Source organism: Apus apus, chromosome 6, assembly GCF_020740795.1.
Source record: "Apus apus isolate bApuApu2 chromosome 6, bApuApu2.pri.cur, whole genome shotgun sequence".
NCBI lineage: Eukaryota > Metazoa > Chordata > Aves > Apodiformes > Apodidae > Apus > Apus apus.
This window is the reverse complement of record NC_067287.1, coordinates 37,900,231-37,918,078: the sequence shown is the minus strand read 5'-3', so window position 1 is coordinate 37,918,078 and position 17,848 is coordinate 37,900,231. Positions and strand designations below refer to the sequence as shown.

Here is a 17,848-nt window from a genome sequence, read left to right as displayed (position 1 = left end):
CTCATTGCCTTCAAACCCCCAAGATTTCCTCCCTGCCCTAAAAGCCCCGAGACCTACTCACTACCCTAAATCCTCTGAGATCTACTCACTGCCCTAAAATCCCTCAGATTGACTTGCCATCCTAAAACCTCCAAGACATACACTCACTACCCTAAACCCCCAAAATCTCCTTCCTCCCTCAAACCCCTCAGGCTTCCTCACTACCCTAAAACCCCCAAGATCTCCTCCCTCCCTCAAACCCCTCAGGCCTCCTCACCACCCTAAAACCCCCAAGATCTCCTCAGTACCCTAAACTCCTCAGGATCTCCTCCCTGCCCTCAAGCCCCTCAGATCTCCTCATGACCCCAAAACAACCCAAGATCTCACTACCCTAAACCCCCCAATATCTCCTCCCTGCCCTCAGACCCCTCAGATCTCCTCATGACCCCAAAACAACCCAAGATCTCCTCATCACCCTAAACCCCTCAGGATCTCCTCCCTGCCGTCAAACCCCCCAAGATCTCCCCCCTGCCCTCAGACCTCCTCAGAACCCCAAAACCCCCCAAGGCCTCCCCTCTGCCCCCAGACCCCTCAGATCTCCCCCTACCCTCAGACCCCTCAGATCTCCTCACGACCCCAAAGCAACCCAAGATCTCCTCCCCGCCCTCAGACCCCTCAGATCTTCCCCTGCCCCCAGACCCCTCAGATCTCCTCCTGCCCCCAGACCCCTCAGATCTCCTCCTGCCCCCAGACCCCTCAGATCTCCCCCTGCCCTCAGACCCCTCAGACCTCCCTTCTGCCCCCAGACCCCTCAGATCTCCCCCTGCCCTCAGACCCCTCAGACCTCCCTTCTGCCCCCAGACCCCTCAGATCTCCCCCTGCCCTCAGACCCCTCAGACCTCCCTTCTGCCCCCAGACCCCTCAGATCTCCCCCCTGCCCTCAGACCCCTCAGATCTCCCCCCTGCCCTCAGATCTCCCCCCTGCCCTCAGACCCCTCAGATCTCCCCCTGCCCTCAGACCCCTCAGACCTCCCTTCTGCCCCCAGACCCCTCAGATCTCCCCCTGCCCTCAGATGCCTCAGACCTCCCCCTGACCTCAGACCTCTCAGATCTCCCCCTGCCCTCAGACCCCTCAGATCTCCTCACGACCCCAAAACAACCCAAGATCTCCTCCCTGCCCTCAGACTCCTCAGATCTCCCCCTGCCCTCAGATCTCCCCCTGCCCTCAGACCCCTCAGATCTCCCCCTGCCCTCAGACCCCTCAGATCTCCTCACGACCCCAAAACAACCCAAGATCTCCTCCCTGCCCTCAGACTCCTCAGATCTCCCCCCTGCCCTCAGATCTCCCCCTGCCCCCAGACCCCTCAGATCTCCCCCTGCCCTCAGACCCCTCAGATCTCCCCCTGCCTTCAGATCTCCCCCTGCCCTGAGACCTCTTCCCTGCCCTCAGACCCCTCAGATCTCCTCACGACCCCAAAATAACCCAAGATCTCCCCCTGCCTCCAGACCCCTCAGATCTCCCCCCACCCTCAGACCCCTCAGATCTCCCCCTGCCCTCAGATCTCCCCCTGCCCCCAGACCCCTCAGATCTCCCCCTGCCCTGAGACCTCTTCCCTGCCCTCAGACCCCTCAGATCTCCTCACGACCCCAAAACAACCCAAGATCTTGCCCCTGCCCCCAGACCCCTCAGATCTCCCCCTGCCCTCAGACCTCTCAGACCTCCCCCTGCCCCCAGACCCCTCAGATCTCCCCCCCTGCCCTCAGATCTCCCCCTGCCCTCAGACCCCTCAGATCTCCTCACGACCCCAAAATAACCCAAGATCTCCCCCTGCCCCCAGACCCCTCAGATCTCCCCCTGCCCCCAGACCCCTCAGATCTCCCCCTGCCCTCAGACCCCTCAGATCTCCCCCTGCCCCCAGACCCCTCAGATCTCCCCCTGCCCCCAGACCCCTCAGATCTCCCCCCACCCTCAGACCTCTCAGATCTCCCCCTGCCCTCAGACCTCCCCCCTGCCCTCAGATCTCCCCCTGCCCTGAGACCTCTTCCCTGCCCTCAGACCCCTCAGATCTCCTCACGACCCCAAAATAACCCAAGATCTCCCCCTGCCCCCAGACCCCTCAGATCTCCCCCTGCCCTCAGATCTCCCCCCTGCCCTCAGACCCCTCAGATCTCCCCCCTGCCCTCAGACCCCTCAGATCTCCCCCCGCCCTCAGACCTCTCAGATCTCCCCCTGCCCTCAGACCCCTCAGATCTCCCCCTGCCACCAGACTTCTTCCCTGCCCTCAGACCCCTCAGATCTCCTCACGACCCCAAAACAACCCAAGATCTCCCCCTGCCCCCAGACCCCTCAGATCTCCCCCTGCCCTCAGATCTCCCCCTGCCCTCAGACCCCTCAGATCTCCCCCTGCCCTGAGACCTCTTCCCTGCCCTCAGACCCCTCAGATCTCCTCACGACCCCAAAACAACCCAAGATCTCCCCCTGCCCTCAGACCCCTCAGATCTCCCCCCTGCCCTCAGACCCCTCAGATCTCCCCCTGCCCTCAGACCTCTCAGACCTCCCCCTGCCCCCAGACCCCTCAGATCTCCCCCCTGCCCTCAGATCTCCCCCTGCCCTCAGACCCCTCAGATCTCCTCACGACCCCAAAATAACCCAAGATCTCCCCCTGCCCCCAGACCCCTCAGATCTCCCCCCACCCTCAGGCCCCTCAGATCTCCCCCCACCCTCAGACCCCTCAGATCTCCCCCTGCCCCCAGACCCCTCAGATCTCCCCCTGCCCTCAGACCCCTCAGATCTCCCCCTGCCCCCAGACCCCTCAGATCTCCCCCTGCCCTCAGATCTCCCCCTGCCCCCAGACCCCTCAGATCTCCCCCTGCCCTCAGATCTCCCCCTGCCCCCAGACCCCTCAGATCTCCCCCTGCCCTCAGATCTCCCCCTGCCCCCAGACCCCTCAGATCTCCCCCTGCCCTCAGATCTCCCCCTGCCCCCAGACCCCTCAGATCTCCCCCTGCCCTAAGACCCCTCAGACCTCCCTTCTGCCCTCAGACCCCTCCCTACCCCTCAGGGAAGCTGAGGGGTCCCCCCCTTCCCCCCACGTGCCCCCTTCCCCCCCCCCCCCCCCGCGCCGGCCTCCCCGTTGCCTAGCAACGGCGGCCGGGCCGCGCAGGCCGGGCGCCCGGGGCCCACCTCGGTGATCACGTCGTGCAGGTAGCGGAAGGGCGGCTTGCTCAGCAGGCGGTCGGTGAGCGGCGGCTTGCGGATCACCCTGCCCAGGGCCTCCTGCGTCCTCCGAACCACCGCCTCGTTCATGGCGCCGACCCCGGCCCCGCCGAGACCCCCGCCACCGGCGGACCCGGCCTTCCCGGCCTGCCCCGCGGCACGGCCGCCGCGCTGCGCATGCGCCGAGCCCGGGGTGGAAGGGGGGGGTGCCGTTGCCATGGACGCCGCGGCCTTAGCAACCGGGGCCTGCCGCCGGCCCCCAAAGCCCCTGCCCACAGCTCCTCGTGGCTTCTGCCTGGGTCTTTTTGAGCTGTTCTGGGGGTAAAGGATCACGGGGGAGAGTCACAGGATCCTCGTTAGTCGATTCGATGGAAATGCAGCCCAATAAAAATGTACTGAAGTGATGAGTTTGCTGTACTCATGGGGTTACTTTTAAGGTGAAACTGGTCAGTGATGCTGAGCACCCTGCAGGCTGTGGTAACATCAAGTCTTCTGAGAACCTGTGGTGCCTACAGACACACTGATGTGGGTTCTGACCCATCCTGTGGGTTCTGACCCACCATGTGGGTTCTGACCCATCCTGTGGGTTCTGACTGATGCTCACAGGACATTCATGAGTAAATTCAACACAAATATAGCCAAATAAAAATGTACTAAAATAATGAATTTGCTATACTCAGGGGTTGCTTCTAAAACTCTGTGTGCTTTGTGAAAGGGTCAGTCAGTGATGCTGAGCACCCTGCAGGCTGTGGTAACATCAAGTCTTCTAAGAACCTGTGGTGCCTGCAGACACTGATGTGGGTTCTGACCCATCCTGTGGGTTCTGACCCACCATGTGGGTTCTGACTGATACTGACTGAACAGCACTGAGGCTGTCGGGTGAACTTCCTTTGTTTCAGGACTCCACCACTGCCCTAGGTGGAGTGTCCTCAAACCCTGAAGGTTTTAGGTACTTGTCAGGCTCTGCCTTTCACAGGTGCCATTTCCACCATGGCCAAGAGCACAGATGGGATCAGCAGGGGAGAAGCCCTCACACCAGGTGCTTTGATCCAAACCAAGAGCCAGGCTTCTGGAACAGCTTTTGCAGAGGCCAAAGCTCCACAGGCAGCCCCACCAGCAGCTCCCACCCCTACAGAGCCATGAGAAGTGGGCCAGGAGGCCATGGTCCCACAACACAACCCTTCTGCTGCCTGCTGTCCTGCCTGCAACTGAGCTCAGGCACAGGCAGCAGGTCCATCCTCTTCCTCCCTTCCCTCCCTCCCCACTTCCCCACCAGCTGTTCCTTTGCACCTTTTTGCTTTGGGGCTTTACTGGTGCCCACAAAGCACCCTGAGGGTCTGGACACCCTGAGGGAAGGTGCCTGGTTTGTGCCACCTGATGACAAGTGTGGCTCCAGCTCCCCGTTCAGCAGAACATCCACATGGACCAGAAAACTAACTAAAGATGCTCTCAACAGGCAGGCAAGACACACCTGGACACCAGCACTTCAGCTCCTCAAGGACCAAATGTCCTTTCACTTGACCAGAAACAAGTCCTCCAAGCTTCAAGTTCCACCTGCACATCACAAAGTAGTGCCAGATATTTACTGGAGTATTTAGAATCAACACCACGAAAAGCAGTGCTCTACATTTTCTTTTTTTCCACCCAAATAATGTCTTTATCCTCTCCTTTTAGCTTTAAAGAAAGCATATGCTTCCTACCCCATAGATCCAGCAGGTGGCTCAAGAGGACTTTTATCATCCTCAATCTGACACTGTGTTTTCCAGCCACAGGTCATGTTCTGATAAAAAAAGGGGGGGGGGGGGAAGGGATTTTTTTTTTGGGAAGCTGGAGGAATCACCCCGACCTCCAGAAGGATCAGCTGAGGCAGAAAGACCCAAGTGGGCCATATTTCTGAGTCCTTGGTTAGCAATCAGAGCTTAAAGCAGGTATCTAAAACCACTACCCAGCTTTCTAAAAAGCCTGCTCCTTCCAGATGGACCTTTCCAGCCACCAAAAAAAAAAAAAAAGCCAATCCACACCATTTTAAAAGGCTTTTATCCTCACAAAGTTACTCACCACCCCCCTCCTTCACAAAGCTGGAGTTGATAGTATCTTGGGGTTGTTTTTTCCCCTCAAGATCCTTCAAGGGCAGCTTGAGCTGATCTAACTGGCAAATACAGGAACACGATGTACCCTTAGGAACCAGGAGATATCTGGGAGTGAAACGGGCACTTTTCTGATCTCTTTTTAACCATCTCAAGTTGATACAAATGTGGTTCCAACTGCCCCAAAATCCCTGTCCTCCAACTGAACGTGGCTCTTGTGCAACCCTGGATGGGCTGGGGGAAACTTGTCACCCAGGGACTGGAACGTTAGGAACATGAACAAAGTAAAGCTGCATGAAGGTTGTGCCCCATCCCTGCCAACTCCCAATCCGTGGACCCGTGACAGACACACAGGCCAACCAACCAGCTTGGCTAGAAAGGGCTTTTTATTTTGTTGAAGAACACTTGTAAAATAAAGGTGAAAGCTTTTTCCAGGCTTTGGAATAGAACCATCATCAAACTGGGGAATCGCAAAGACTCCGCTGTTAAAAACGTGTTCCCTCTCCCCCCACCCCTGCTTTTAGTGAACTCTCTCCTTGTGGAAGGACCCACAGCAGTTCTAAGAAAACTGTTGAGCCAACACTGGAAACGAATCCAAGGTTGGTTCAGTGCAGGGGATGCTACATGACACTTGAACAAAGGCACAGGCTAAAAAAAAAAATCCACCGGGTTGGGACTCGTCAGCTGTACTTGGAAGTTCTCCCAACCTGGTGTTTTCAAGGAGAGTCTGTAAAGGGAGATGGGAAAGGTTGAGCTCAGCTGCCCAGCCAGGAGGAACTGAAGTGACAGCAAAGTGAGTGCAATGCAAGTGGAACCACCTGCAGACACAACCCTCCCTTGCTTACCCTCAGGGAGCAGCAGCATTTCTGGCAGCCCAGAAGAAGACTTGTTGATGGGGAAGAAGGCAAGGTGGAATCAGATGGGGGAAGCAGCTGGCTGCCCTCAGCCCTGCCAGAAAATTGAGCCATAAAACTAGGATTTCAAGGTGCACGGGGAAATGAAAACACCCCCTTTCTTGAATGAATCAGCCTAAGGAAGCACAGAAGCACCTGCTGAATTTTCAAGATGAGCAACCAAATGAATATTAACCATGTGCTTCCAGGTGCTTCTCACTGTCTGGTGGTTTGTTCTGCTTGGTTGGGCTTTGGGAGCTGAGAGGGTCAAGTTCTGGTCTGAAGCACCAGAATGTTGTTAACCTGTAAAAGGTAGATGAGAGATTTTCTCCCAGTAGCCAAAATTTTAGGGGTCTGCTGGGCTGGGATTTCCTACCACAACATCCTCTACACGTACATGAAACAGGTTAAATGGTTCTGGTAGGTCTCTAAAGTGACTTGTCCTTTGTCCTCTCATGATCACAGATGTCACTCAGGATATTCAAGGCTACAACCTCCATGAAGAGTCTGGGTTAATTTGTCAGTTCAAGCTGTGCCCAAAGGAACTTCCAAACCAGATGGGAAATAAAACTGTGAAGAGACACGTGCAGTGGGGAAGTCCTGGAAGTGTTAGAAAAGCTTTGATAAAGATGCTGAAAGGTCAGCTTCTAGTGAACCCTAATCCCCAGCCTCAGGGGTAAGAAAATAGGGTTTCTCCCTTCAGCTGGTTCCAAACATTCCCAAGCTGGAGATCCAACCCCACAAGCATCCAGTAAACATTGCCCTTCAGAACATCCTGAGTTCAGCTGGTTGTCAGCAACATCCCTCCTGCTGTGGAGGCTGGACATCAGCTTTGGGACACCAAGAGAAACTTCTCCTGAAATGTGGCAAAGAAGATCACAACAGTGGAAAAGATAAGACAGGAGGGAAAGTCCTTGGAGTAAGGGGACTGAAAAGGCACACGAGCCTTTCTCCTGAGTACAAGAAAATTCACTGAAGACCAAACATCACATCTGCCAATTTTTTCCCCTCTGTTTCGTTTGTTAAGGAGCTGATGGGCAACCAAAAAGGCCCAGCAAGGTTAAAATATAAGGTTACTGCACTGTTGGTCCATAGCACAGAAGGTCTTCAGGCACTACAGCCTGGCAGATTCTGAACTTGGGTCTTTTTCGAGCTGATTTTGTACACTTTGCCCAGAGATTCCCACATTTCCTTCATTCCTGAAATCTGCCTCGAGCTCCTGCAGACTTAGGTTCATATCAAGAAGCCAACTGTGGTATCCTGAGTCACCTCAGTGACCAGAGATGGAAAAAAAAACACCCTCTAAAAAGAGATGTTTATGACTGCATGAAGGAAACCCAACTGACTCTCTAGTGATGGTGCGAGACACCAGCATCTGACCAACAACCAAGAGCATCTGGGGTGATTTACAAACCAGTCACCCAAAGGTTACACAAGCTAGGGAACCAGTTTTCTCATGGATAAAGTGCATTTTCCTGGCCTGAGAAGAACCACCACATTGATACAGGGAAGCTAAAGCCCTTCCCCAAGAAAGAACAGAAGGAAACCAGTTATCCTGAAGCCTAGATCCAGTTTCTCTAGGTGCTTCTTGAAGACACTTTGGGAAAGCCCCTCTTGCTGGTCCAGCTGAGGGCCTCCGTGCCCATTTAGTACATCAGTGGTAGGGTCTGGTCAGCAAATCCTCTCCTGGTGCTATCTGAAAACACCCACGTTGATAGAAAGAGCCACTTCTGGTTTACGGTGCTTCACCTGCAGCTTCTCCTCAGAGAACACCTGGTCCTGGGAGCGTTGGGCTTGACGACTATTAAAGACATAATTAAGGTGCCTGATTAATTAAGTGTTGAGCCTCAGCACTGCCAGCAGGTCACGTTTCATCTCCAGAGGCAGGGATACATTTTGCAAGGGGAAATAAAACTGAGGCTGGGCCCAGGAACGTGGCACTTCATGCCAGGAACTGGAAGCAGCTGAGCACTTCCCTCAGGATTACTGGAATTGTGGGTCCTGAGAGTACCCAGATGCTCCTGGTAAGCCAGGTATCACACCAGTTTGAAAAGCAGCAAAGAACAGCTTGTATATTTAATAAAAAATGATGTAAATCCTCAATACCTTTTCTTCTTCTCTAATGCCAGCTGCCTTTGTCTCTCTTTCCCAACGTCATCTCTCAGTGTGCTGAAGTCCTTTGTGTCATCAAGGAGAAGATTCTGTGGTGAAAAAGGGATTTGGGAGATGAAAATTATCACCTCACACAGTTCCCCACCTGTTGCTCAGCTGACACAATTACTTCCCAGTGCATTTCCTCTGACAAGTTTTTAGAGCCACTAACTCCAAGTCAAACTAAGACTCAAAAAAGCAAGAGGAAAACGTTCCAGCTCCTCTGTTGAGCTCTGAATGTGCCCTTATCTGTCACCTAAAGAAGCCCCATGGCCAACTCACAGCACAGGGTGCTGCTGGGGAATTCTGTTTTAAACTGTAATAATTCTTTGGGAAATGTTCCAGGGTTAAACTCATCATCTGATTTTTCAAGGATGCTCTTGGATTTTACTGCACGTTGGAAGCAAAAAAAAAAAGAGTCAATAAAATGAGGGCAAGGAAAAAGATGCACTTTCTCCTGGGTAGTGTTCAGCACAGAGCAGGAACTGACTGCCTGTGCTGGCATGAAAAGTCCTTCAGGTTGATAATAAAGAGCAGAAGAACAAGAAAAAGCACCAGAAGCACCAAACTTGCTGGTATGTGCAGTCAGGTGCCAGTACTTCCACAGACACTGCCAAGGGGACAGTGCTTGAACCTGATCCTGCTGCACCCATCAAAGCCAAGTGAACTTACCTTCACCCCAATGGTATCTCCATCTTTCAGGTGGTAAGGTGCTGACTGTAAACTCTCCTGTTTCTTCTTCCTCTTCCTCTTGGAAATCTGCTGTGTCTGAACAAAACCAAAAGGCAGATTTCTTTCCAAAAAAATCTGCTGAGATACCTTTGCCAAGAACCACAACCCAAACCAACACCCAACTTCTCTCCGATTCTCTCCTTCCAGGTCTTACCCAGCTGGATATTGGCAGCCACTCAAATTTCTCTGGGAAGTATTTGGCTATTTCAATTTTATCTACAGGGAGACCATAGTGAGAAGCCACTCGTTGCCTCAGTGCCCAGGCTGTGCATTCCCTGGAGATATCCCACACCACATCCGTGGAGTCACCGTAGTCCCTCTCCCCTGGTATCCCCATCTGGACCCGAAGGAGCAGTTCATGGGGGCTGCCATCAGGAAGAGAAAACAGTTCTTGTGAGTCATGCTTCCAGAATCCCACCATTCCAGGTTTTCTCTCCCTCCTGCCCTCCCTAATTTTGGTTTGTGGAAAGCAAAGCGAAAAAAAAACAAAACAAAGAAGCTCCAAACTCTTCTCCCATCCTGGTATCTCTGGTCCTGACAAAGCACTGAAGTTAAAAGCTGCTCAGTTCAGTCTTGTCTCAAGGTGGATGGCTCTAGAATGGAACTATCCTGAGACCACAGAAAGGTCAGGGTTGGAAGGGACCTCTGGAGATCATCAAGTCCAAGCCCCCAGCCAAAGCAGGACCACCTAGAAATGCATCCAGGCTGGTTCTGAAAGTCTCCAGAGAAGGAGCCTCCACAGCCTCTCTGGGCAGCCTGTCCCAGGGCTCTGTCACCCTCACATGATGAAGTGGACCTTCCTGTGTTCCAGCTTATACACACTGTTCCTTGTCCTACTACTGGGCACCACCAAAAAGAGACTGGCCCCTTCCTCTTCACACCCACCCCTCAGATATTTGCAGACATTAATAAGATCCCCTCTCAGCCCTAAGACTAAACAGCCCCAGGCCTCTCAGCCTTCCCTCACCTGACAGATGTTCCAGTCCCTTCATCATCCTCGCAGCCTCCCCTGGACTCTTCCCAGCATCTCCCTGTCCCTCTGGAACTGGGCAGCCCAGAGCTGGACACAACACTCCAGATGTGGTCTTAGGAGGGCAGAGTAGAGGGGGAGGAGAACCTCCCTTGTCCTGCTGGACACACTGTTCTTAATGCACCTTTGGCCCTCTTGGCCACAGACATATTGCTGTCCCCTAGGACTCCAGGGTCCTTCTCCATGGAGCTGCTTCCCAGCAGGTCCACCCCTAATCTGTACTGGTGCCTGGGGTTCTTCCTCCCCAGGTGCAGGTCTCTACACTTGCCCTTGTTGAACCTCATGAGGTTCCTCTCTGCCCAGCTCTCCAGCCTGTCCAGGTCACCCTGGATGGCAGCACAGCCCTCTGGAGTGTCACCACCCCTCCCAGTTTGGTATCACCAGGGAACCTGCTGAGGATACACCCTGTCCCTTCATCCAGGTCCTTGATGAAGACAGTGAAAAAAACTGGGCCCAGTCCTGATCCCTGGGGAACACCACTGGCCACAGGCCTCCAACCTGACCCTCTGCCCCTGATCACAACCCTCTGAACTCTGTTCCTGAGCCAGTTTTCAATCCACCTCACAGATCTTACCCCAAATGCTCCTCTTTTTGCAAAGGTTCCAAGCAGATTTCCACCCTGGCACCCAGCTTGTAGTCCCTGGAAACACAACAAGGATTATCCACATTACCAGACAGGTTCTCCAATTTCCCCAGAAGAAAAAAACACTGAGAAAAGCACAAAAAAAAAAATGACATCTAAAACCCTTTAAAATAAAGCTTAGCAGAATAAGCCTGGCAGGATCTCTTCATGCTCCCAACCTTCCCCTTCCACAGCTCCTGAATTCAATAAACGTGCTCAGTAAGAAGTGAAGTCACCAGAAATGAGCTTTCTGCTGCCACCTGACTGAGCTCACTTGTTTCCCCACCACCCCATCCCACCAGCCAGGCTGTTCCAATGCTCCTTGCACCTTCCATGACAAACCTACTTGAGTTGCTGCTTGTTGTTTCTTAACAGCTTGCCTGGGTGCTTGCTGTCCACTGTCCATGCTCTGAGGAAGGAGGGCAGTGGGACAACCTGCTCCTGGCAGCATGGCAAAGTCAGAGCCTGCAAGAAGAAACATTCCCTCCATTATTTTAGGATCTAGTCTCTTGGGGGAAAATAAAAAAGCCACCTGATCAATCCTGAGTGCAACACTGAAGCAATCAGAAAGAGGGCAAGGTATTTAGATTGATTCTACACCAGCTGTTGCTTGGGACTTGGAGGGACTGGCCAGGATCCACTTTTCAACCTCAAAGCAAGTTGGACTTCACTTCCTCCCAGTGTTTCTCAAGTCAACTCACACTTCAAAAGCACTGAATTTCTTTTTTTTTTTTTTTAACCCAAATTGGTGTTGCTGGGAGGGAATGAGGCTGAGAGAATCAGTGCCCCAGTCTCCAGCCAGGTGCTGGGCAAGCTCCTTGAAGCCCTCAGCAAGGACACAACCCCCTTTCCATGCTGAGACAATTCTCCTCTGTTCACAGATGCAAATGGGTCAGGTCTTCACAGCAGTGATTTGCCAGAGACTGAGCCAAGTCACACCCAAAAAAAGACTCAGTGGTGGCAGGGGTCAGAATCAGGTGAGCCATCCTTCCCCAGGCAGGTTCAAGTAGAACAACCAACTGGCTAAATAATAAAAAGCCTTCTGATCAGACTGGGTGATGTCTTGTTGGGGTGGAGGGTTTTTTGGGTGGGTTCTTCCAGTGTATTAAAATCAGCCTTCTATGGCTGAAAAAACACCACCAAAACCCAGCATAAAAAAGGTACCTGAGTTTCTGGCCAAAGAAACTAAGCTAGACCTTCCTGAATGACACCTCATGACCTTCTGTGCACCAAAAGCTTCACTTGATTCAACATATATTCAGAAAAAAAAGAAAGAAAAACTGATACAGGAACAAGGTGGAAATGGAAAAGTGGCTTTTTAGGAAGGGCTTGTATGTGTGTGCTTCTCATGAAGAGTCTGGACACTGTGGAAATAAAGAGAGGGCTGCAAGCCAAAGTTCCAGATGAAGAGCAACAAGGCTTTTGCAGGTCAGGACACATGAGAGGTAGGATGGCAACTGCAGGGGATGTACTAAGGAAGTCTCTGAGCTCCATGCTCCAACTGCCTCTTGGTACTTACCACTGAACATGGCATATAAGCAAATGCCATATCAGAACATACTGGAGACAAGGGAAAAGGAGATAAAAAAATAGGTATTAATAGAGCTCAATTAATCACACTGTTGCTGCTGTACATTTCCAAGCCAGGAGAACATCTAACCTGCATCTTCAGATCTTCCAGAGCAGCATCTCCTGCTATTTCTACACTGCCAGCGTAACAGAGATCCATGCCTGGGTGGATGTGCTCTGCTGGATCTTCAGGGAGAAGGGGAGAAAGAAACAACACAACAGTCAACAGGACTTCAACATCCTAAGAGATAAGTCACTTCAAGGTGAGATTGCACTTGGAGAAAGGGCTTGACCTCTATTTATTTTTTTTTTTGAGGGCAGCTCAAGGAACATTAACAACACCCTTGATAAAACACATGGTCAGTTGTGGAACAAGAAGGGTTCCAGCTGGTTCTAGGCTGCAGGTTTTAAAACTAAGACCAGTTAACCACATTGATAAATAGTCTTGGTTTTTTTGGTTATGGCTCTGAAACCTAGAGCTTGTTGTAAGGGAAGTCACATCTGCTTTGGCTCTGCTGCTGGAATCACCAGGGAGAAAGTCAAACCCAGGAGAAGTTGGTGAGGAAAGGAGCAGGAGAGGGGGCCCTGCTCTGCAACACACCTCAGCACCAAAGGAAGATTATTATTTCTCCCCCTAGGGAGAAAAATCTCTTTGTTGTCCCCACTTCATCTTCTTCCTCCTTCTCAACCCTCCCTTTCCTACCCTAGCTGGTTTTTGATTTGGACTTGCCCTCTAGAAGAACACACACAGGTTAAAACACTGTAGGTTGTGTCTTTTATTCCACGTCAGGTTCCCTCATCACTCCTGGCAAGCTCACCTCCTGCAGGAGACACCTGCAAAGCATCCATCTTGCAGGTCACCCCATTCACTTGCTCTTGTACATTGTCTCCATGTTTCTCATGACCTGAAGGCTTGAGCCACCAAATGGGTATTTTCAGGAAACCCTGAAAAGTGAACAGCAAATACTGGGTAGTTCTTGTGTTCCAGCACAATGAGACATTTTACCTTCCTCTCAGGAAGGATGAGAAGACTTGATCAAATCTGAGCTTTTGAAAGACATTCAACAGAGATCACCCAGCATGAAGGAGGGTGGAGAAGATGCTCAGAGGGTTGGAGCAGCTCTGCTCTGGAGACAGGCTGGGAGAGTTGGGGTGTTCAGCCTGGAGAAGAGAAGGTTCCAGGGAGACCTTAGAGCAGGTTCCAGAACCTGAAGGGGTTCCAGGAAAGCTGGGGAGGGACTTGGGACAAGGGCAGGGGGTGACAGGACAAGAGGCCACAGCCCAGCACAACCAGGGGAGGTGCAGGGTGGTCCCTGGCCCAAGGGCAGCAGAAGGGCCCAGGGGGGTGATGATCCCCAGAAAAAAGTCCCCCCAACCCTCCTCCTTCTCCCACATGTGGCCACCTCCAAGACCCCCCCACCCCCCCCCAGCAGGTAGACCTGCCCACACGCATCACGTGATGTCACAGAAGCCACCTCCTGGCAGGGGCTATAAATACGGGGGTCCCAGGAGCTGGCCCACAGGTCAAGGTGACCTGCGAGGCAGTCAAGAGCCAAGATGTCTGGTGGAGTGATGTTCAGCAGCAGCCAGGTGGTCGGGCACCCAGCTGGGAGCCAGGGAGCACAGAACTGGTGGCAGCAGCCCTGGAGGCTGGGTCGTGCAGCTGACAGGGTTGAGCCCATGGAGGTGGACCCACCCCCAGAGGAGCCCATGGAGGTGGACCCACCCCCAGAGGAGCCCATGGAGGTGGACTCACCTCAAGACCAAGAGGAGCCCATGGACGTGGACCCACCTCCAGCATGGCACCCATGGAGGTGGACCCACCTCAAGACCAAGAGGAGCCCATGAAGGTGGACCCACCTCCAGCATGGTGCCCATGAAGCTGGACCCTCCTCGGGATCAAGAGGAGCCCATGAAAATGGGCCCACCTCAAGACCAAGGGGAGCCCAAGAAAGTGGGCCCACCTCAAGACCAAGGGGAGCCCAAGAAAGTGGGCCCACCTCAAGACCAAGGGGAGCCCAAGAAAGTGGGCCCACCTCAGGATCAAGTGGAGCCCATGGAGGTAGACCCACCTCCAGCATGGTGCCCATGAAGGTGGACCCACCTCAAGACCAAGGGGAGCCCATGAAGGTGGACCCATCTCAAGATCCAGAGGAGCCCATGGAGGTGGACCCACCTCCAGCATGGTGCCCATGGAGGTGGGCCCACCTCGGGATCAAGAGGAGCCCATGAAAATGGGCCCACCTCAAGACCAAGGGGAGCCCAAGAAAGTGGGCCCACCTCAGGATCAAGTGGAGCCCATGGAGGTAGACCCACCTACAGCATGGTGCCCATGAAGGTGGACCCACCTCAAGACCAAGGGGAGCCCATGAAGGTGGACCCATCTCAAGATCCAGAGGAGCCCATGGAGGTGGGCCCACCTCCAGCATGGTGCCCCTGGCCCCAGATCACCATGCCAGGGCTCCCCTCCTAGACACCTCACCAACCACAGAGCAGGAGCACCAGCCCAGCCTCCACGCCTGGAGTTACCCAGGAGGTCCAGCCTCTGTGCCTGGTCCTACCCAGGAGGTCCAGCCTCCATTCCCAGCCATCCTGGGGCTCACCCATTCCACCCTCACAACCAGCAGCTCTGCTGTTGGTGGCCTTGGGCAGCAGGAGCCCTTCTCTCCCGTTCCCCCACCCCAACCCCCTACACCCCTGTTGTTAAGATCCCGTTTTGTTGCTTTGTTAAGAGTTTTTTCTCATGGTTGTTTATTGCATAATTAAAAAAGACTAGAAAGTTTCTCTCGTCTCTTATTTGGGATGTGGGAACAACCCAGGGCTTGGGAATTGTTGAGGTGCCTAGGACACAAGCCATCCTGTGCCCTTGGCAGTCACGGCCCTAACGTGGGGCTCGTTGGCTCTGGACAGTGACACTGAGGGGACAGGTGGGTCAGGGGGTATCAAAGGGGCGAGGGCAGCAGGTGGGCCCTTCCCTCCTCCCTGAGGGGGGCAACACTTTCTGCCTGGGACACCCCCCTGCTGCGGACACTGGTGCTGGGACCCTGCCTGCCTGCCTGCCCCGGGTCCAGCCTGAGCCTCAGCACCGAGCGTGCCGGGGTCCCGAGCCCTGGGGTCAGGGCTGGAGCCCCCTCCCCGTGTTGCTGCCAGTTGAGGGGAAACCAACGGCTGGTGCCCCTGCTGCCTGGTGCCCCTGCTGCTGAGAGGCTGCCCCTCCCACACCAGGGGCTGCAGACCTGCCACCGACCAACCGACCAACGGAACCGGAACAACGTGACATCACAGACACACACATTCCTTTCCTCATCCTCCACACTCAGCGACATCTTAAGGACTGACGTCGGGTTTCCTTCCCTCCTCCCCTCCTCCCTTTGGTCCTCAACCCTCTCCCTTAAAAGCACCTTTGCATTGCCTCCCTAAAGGACACTTTCTGACCACATCCATATTGATATCCCTGGGAGCCATTCACACCTGCATTGTCCCTAAAACATCATCCCTCGGTTTGTGTTAACCCTCAATAAACTGATTAGTTTGTGGAGCAAACCTTGGCTTCAGAGGCAATGTCTGAGCGTGGTGGGGTGGGGGGGCTTTCTAACTACCCCCCTGAGATATGGTCCCCGTGGTGGCCATTCCTCCGTGAGAGGAACCCCTAACCCTCGGGCTCATTCACAAACCCTTCCACATCGGGAGGGGGAGTCGCAAAAGGATCCTGACAGCCGGGAGCCCCCCAGTACCGGCTGGCGACAAGAATGCCTCCAGATTTTAGACATCAGGAAGAAATTCCTCCCTGTGAGGGTGGGGAGACCCTGGCCCAGGCTGCCCAGAGAAGCTGTGGCTGCCCCAGCCCTGGCAGTGTTGAAGGGGAGGTTGGGGCTTGGAGCAGCCTGGGCTGGTGGGAGGTGTTCCCTGCTTTGAAAAGCATTACCTAAATCATCTCAATAAAACCATGATTTGTTATTGCCAACCAGAAGGTTTCCAGCTGAAATTATTTTTTAAGTAAGCAAGAGAAAACCAAGAAATGGTGATGACATCCAAGTCCCCAGACACTCTCAGCTGACCAAAGGATACCACCCTCCCTGGTCTTACCTTTGGTGGCAGCTTCCCTTCAGTGATAACCAAAGTGTCTCCTCTGCAGACATTGAGCTCCTTCAGCGTGGCATTCTGCAGGGACAGAAAGCACAGCACACTTGGGAAGTCCACACATCCTTGTTTCCTGAAGTAGATGTTTGGGGGCTTCTTCTATGCCAAAGTTCCAAGGTGTTTTGCATCCTCTCCATGAAGGAGGACAACCATTGAACAGCCACCCCTTGGAGACAGCTTTGCAGCAAGTAGTGCTCCTCCAGGAGTCTGCTTAAATAAACTACTGCATGATTCAAGGCCAAACCAGGACCCTCTTACCTCCTGACTTAATGCTTCCCCTGCTTCATAGCACCAGTCCATCCTCCTCAAATGCCAGTTGTCACCTACCAAAAGACAAAAAAACAAAGAGAGAAATTAATCAGCCACCAATGCTGGGTCAAAAAAAGACATGACAGAACTCTTCACTGGGCTTCCCCTCCCCCTGCTCCTGGGCCTCCCACCTCCCTGCTCCTGGGCCTTCCCACCTCCCTGCTCCTGGGCCTTCCCACCTCCCTGCTCCTGGGCCTTCCCACCTCCCTGCTCCCGGGCTTCACCAAACACAAACAGAATCAAGTCCCACCTTCGTGTCCTTCCCCAGAGCTTGGAAACACTTGGCTGCTTGGAAATGGATTTTCCTGGTTTGTATAAAAGTCTCTTCCTCACCTACCTACCTCATTTCTGGGGTTTAAACCAAGGAACTGGGTTGGCAACATGTAGTTAAAAAAAAAGCAGTGGAAAGGAGAGAAAATTCAAAATGTTGAGAGGGAGGAAAAATGTGTGAAAACATTGGACGTGGACTGAAGATGAAATCCCCATGTCAATAGATGATTGAATCCATGACAGGCTCCTTAAAAGGAAAACTAAGGAAAAATCCAACTGTCTGGCCTGACTTCACATTGGACCAAAAAAACAAAGGACTGTGTAGTCCAGAAACTATAACACTTTAGGTTTAGCACCTAGAGATGAAGCCCATCAGGCACAGAAGGAAGAAATACCATGGAACTTTATCATTTTACCAAAAGAACTGATGAAAATGCACTTTGCTCTTTGCAAGGAACAAAATTTGACTTCCACAACAACCAAAAAAACCCCAACACAACAGTAAAACAAGCCCAAAAGGAATGTGACCAAGAAATTCTGTGTGTGTGGGGGGAAATATCTTGCAGTCTTTTTAAACAAGAACAAATCCTCTGAAGTCTGGCATTTCAGACCATGAAACTCCACATGAGGCCAAATCCAGTTGTTCAAAAATGGCAACATAAAATACAGCCACAAAATTAATGGCCAAACTGATCTTATTTTGAGTAAGTTTCTTTTTGCCAAGCAACCAAAACAAGAAATATATTTGTTCCAGTTCATCTCAGGCAGTGGTTCCCACTACCACAAGAAACTTGATCCAAAGGAGCCAAACACCTGCACCCAAGGCAATAGTTTGGGATTAGTGTGGAT

At 53.0% G+C, this 17,848-nt stretch overlaps 2 protein-coding genes across 8 annotated transcripts in view; both read right to left on the bottom strand.

Moving 5' to 3' along the window:
* TRAF3IP1 (TRAF3 interacting protein 1) overlaps window positions 1–3,340 on the bottom strand; it is a 44,231-nt gene extending 40,891 nt beyond the window's left edge. For all 3 annotated transcript variants that reach the window (XM_051623797.1, XM_051623799.1, XM_051623798.1), the window contains exon 1: window positions 3,164–3,340. In XM_051623797.1, coding sequence (XP_051479757.1) covers window positions 3,164–3,286 — 123 coding nt within the window. In that variant the 5' untranslated portion in view covers window positions 3,287–3,340. The remainder of the gene's footprint in view (window positions 1–3,163) is intronic.
* A 2,311-nt stretch (window positions 3,341–5,651) lies between these two features.
* USP40 (ubiquitin specific peptidase 40) overlaps window positions 5,652–17,848 on the bottom strand; it is a 40,255-nt gene continuing 28,058 nt past the window's right edge. For 2 of the 5 annotated variants that reach the window (XM_051623776.1, XM_051623774.1), the window contains 10 exons: window positions 16,679–16,743; window positions 16,367–16,441; window positions 13,099–13,225; window positions 12,372–12,466; window positions 11,058–11,176; window positions 10,664–10,729; window positions 9,214–9,424; window positions 9,000–9,095; window positions 8,283–8,377; window positions 5,652–7,977 (listed from right to left, as the gene is read on the bottom strand). In XM_051623776.1, coding sequence (XP_051479736.1) covers window positions 7,869–7,977; window positions 8,283–8,377; window positions 9,000–9,095; window positions 9,214–9,424; window positions 10,664–10,729; window positions 11,058–11,176; window positions 12,372–12,466; window positions 13,099–13,225; window positions 16,367–16,441; window positions 16,679–16,743 — 1,058 coding nt within the window. In that variant the 3' untranslated portion in view covers window positions 5,652–7,868. Of the gene's footprint in view, window positions 7,978–8,282; window positions 8,378–8,999; window positions 9,096–9,213; window positions 9,425–10,663; window positions 10,730–11,057; window positions 11,177–12,230; window positions 12,272–12,371; window positions 12,467–13,098; window positions 13,226–16,366; window positions 16,442–16,678; window positions 16,744–17,848 lie in introns of those variants that run through there. The other 3 variants (XM_051623775.1, XR_007889934.1, XM_051623777.1) reach the window with 3 other exon arrangements.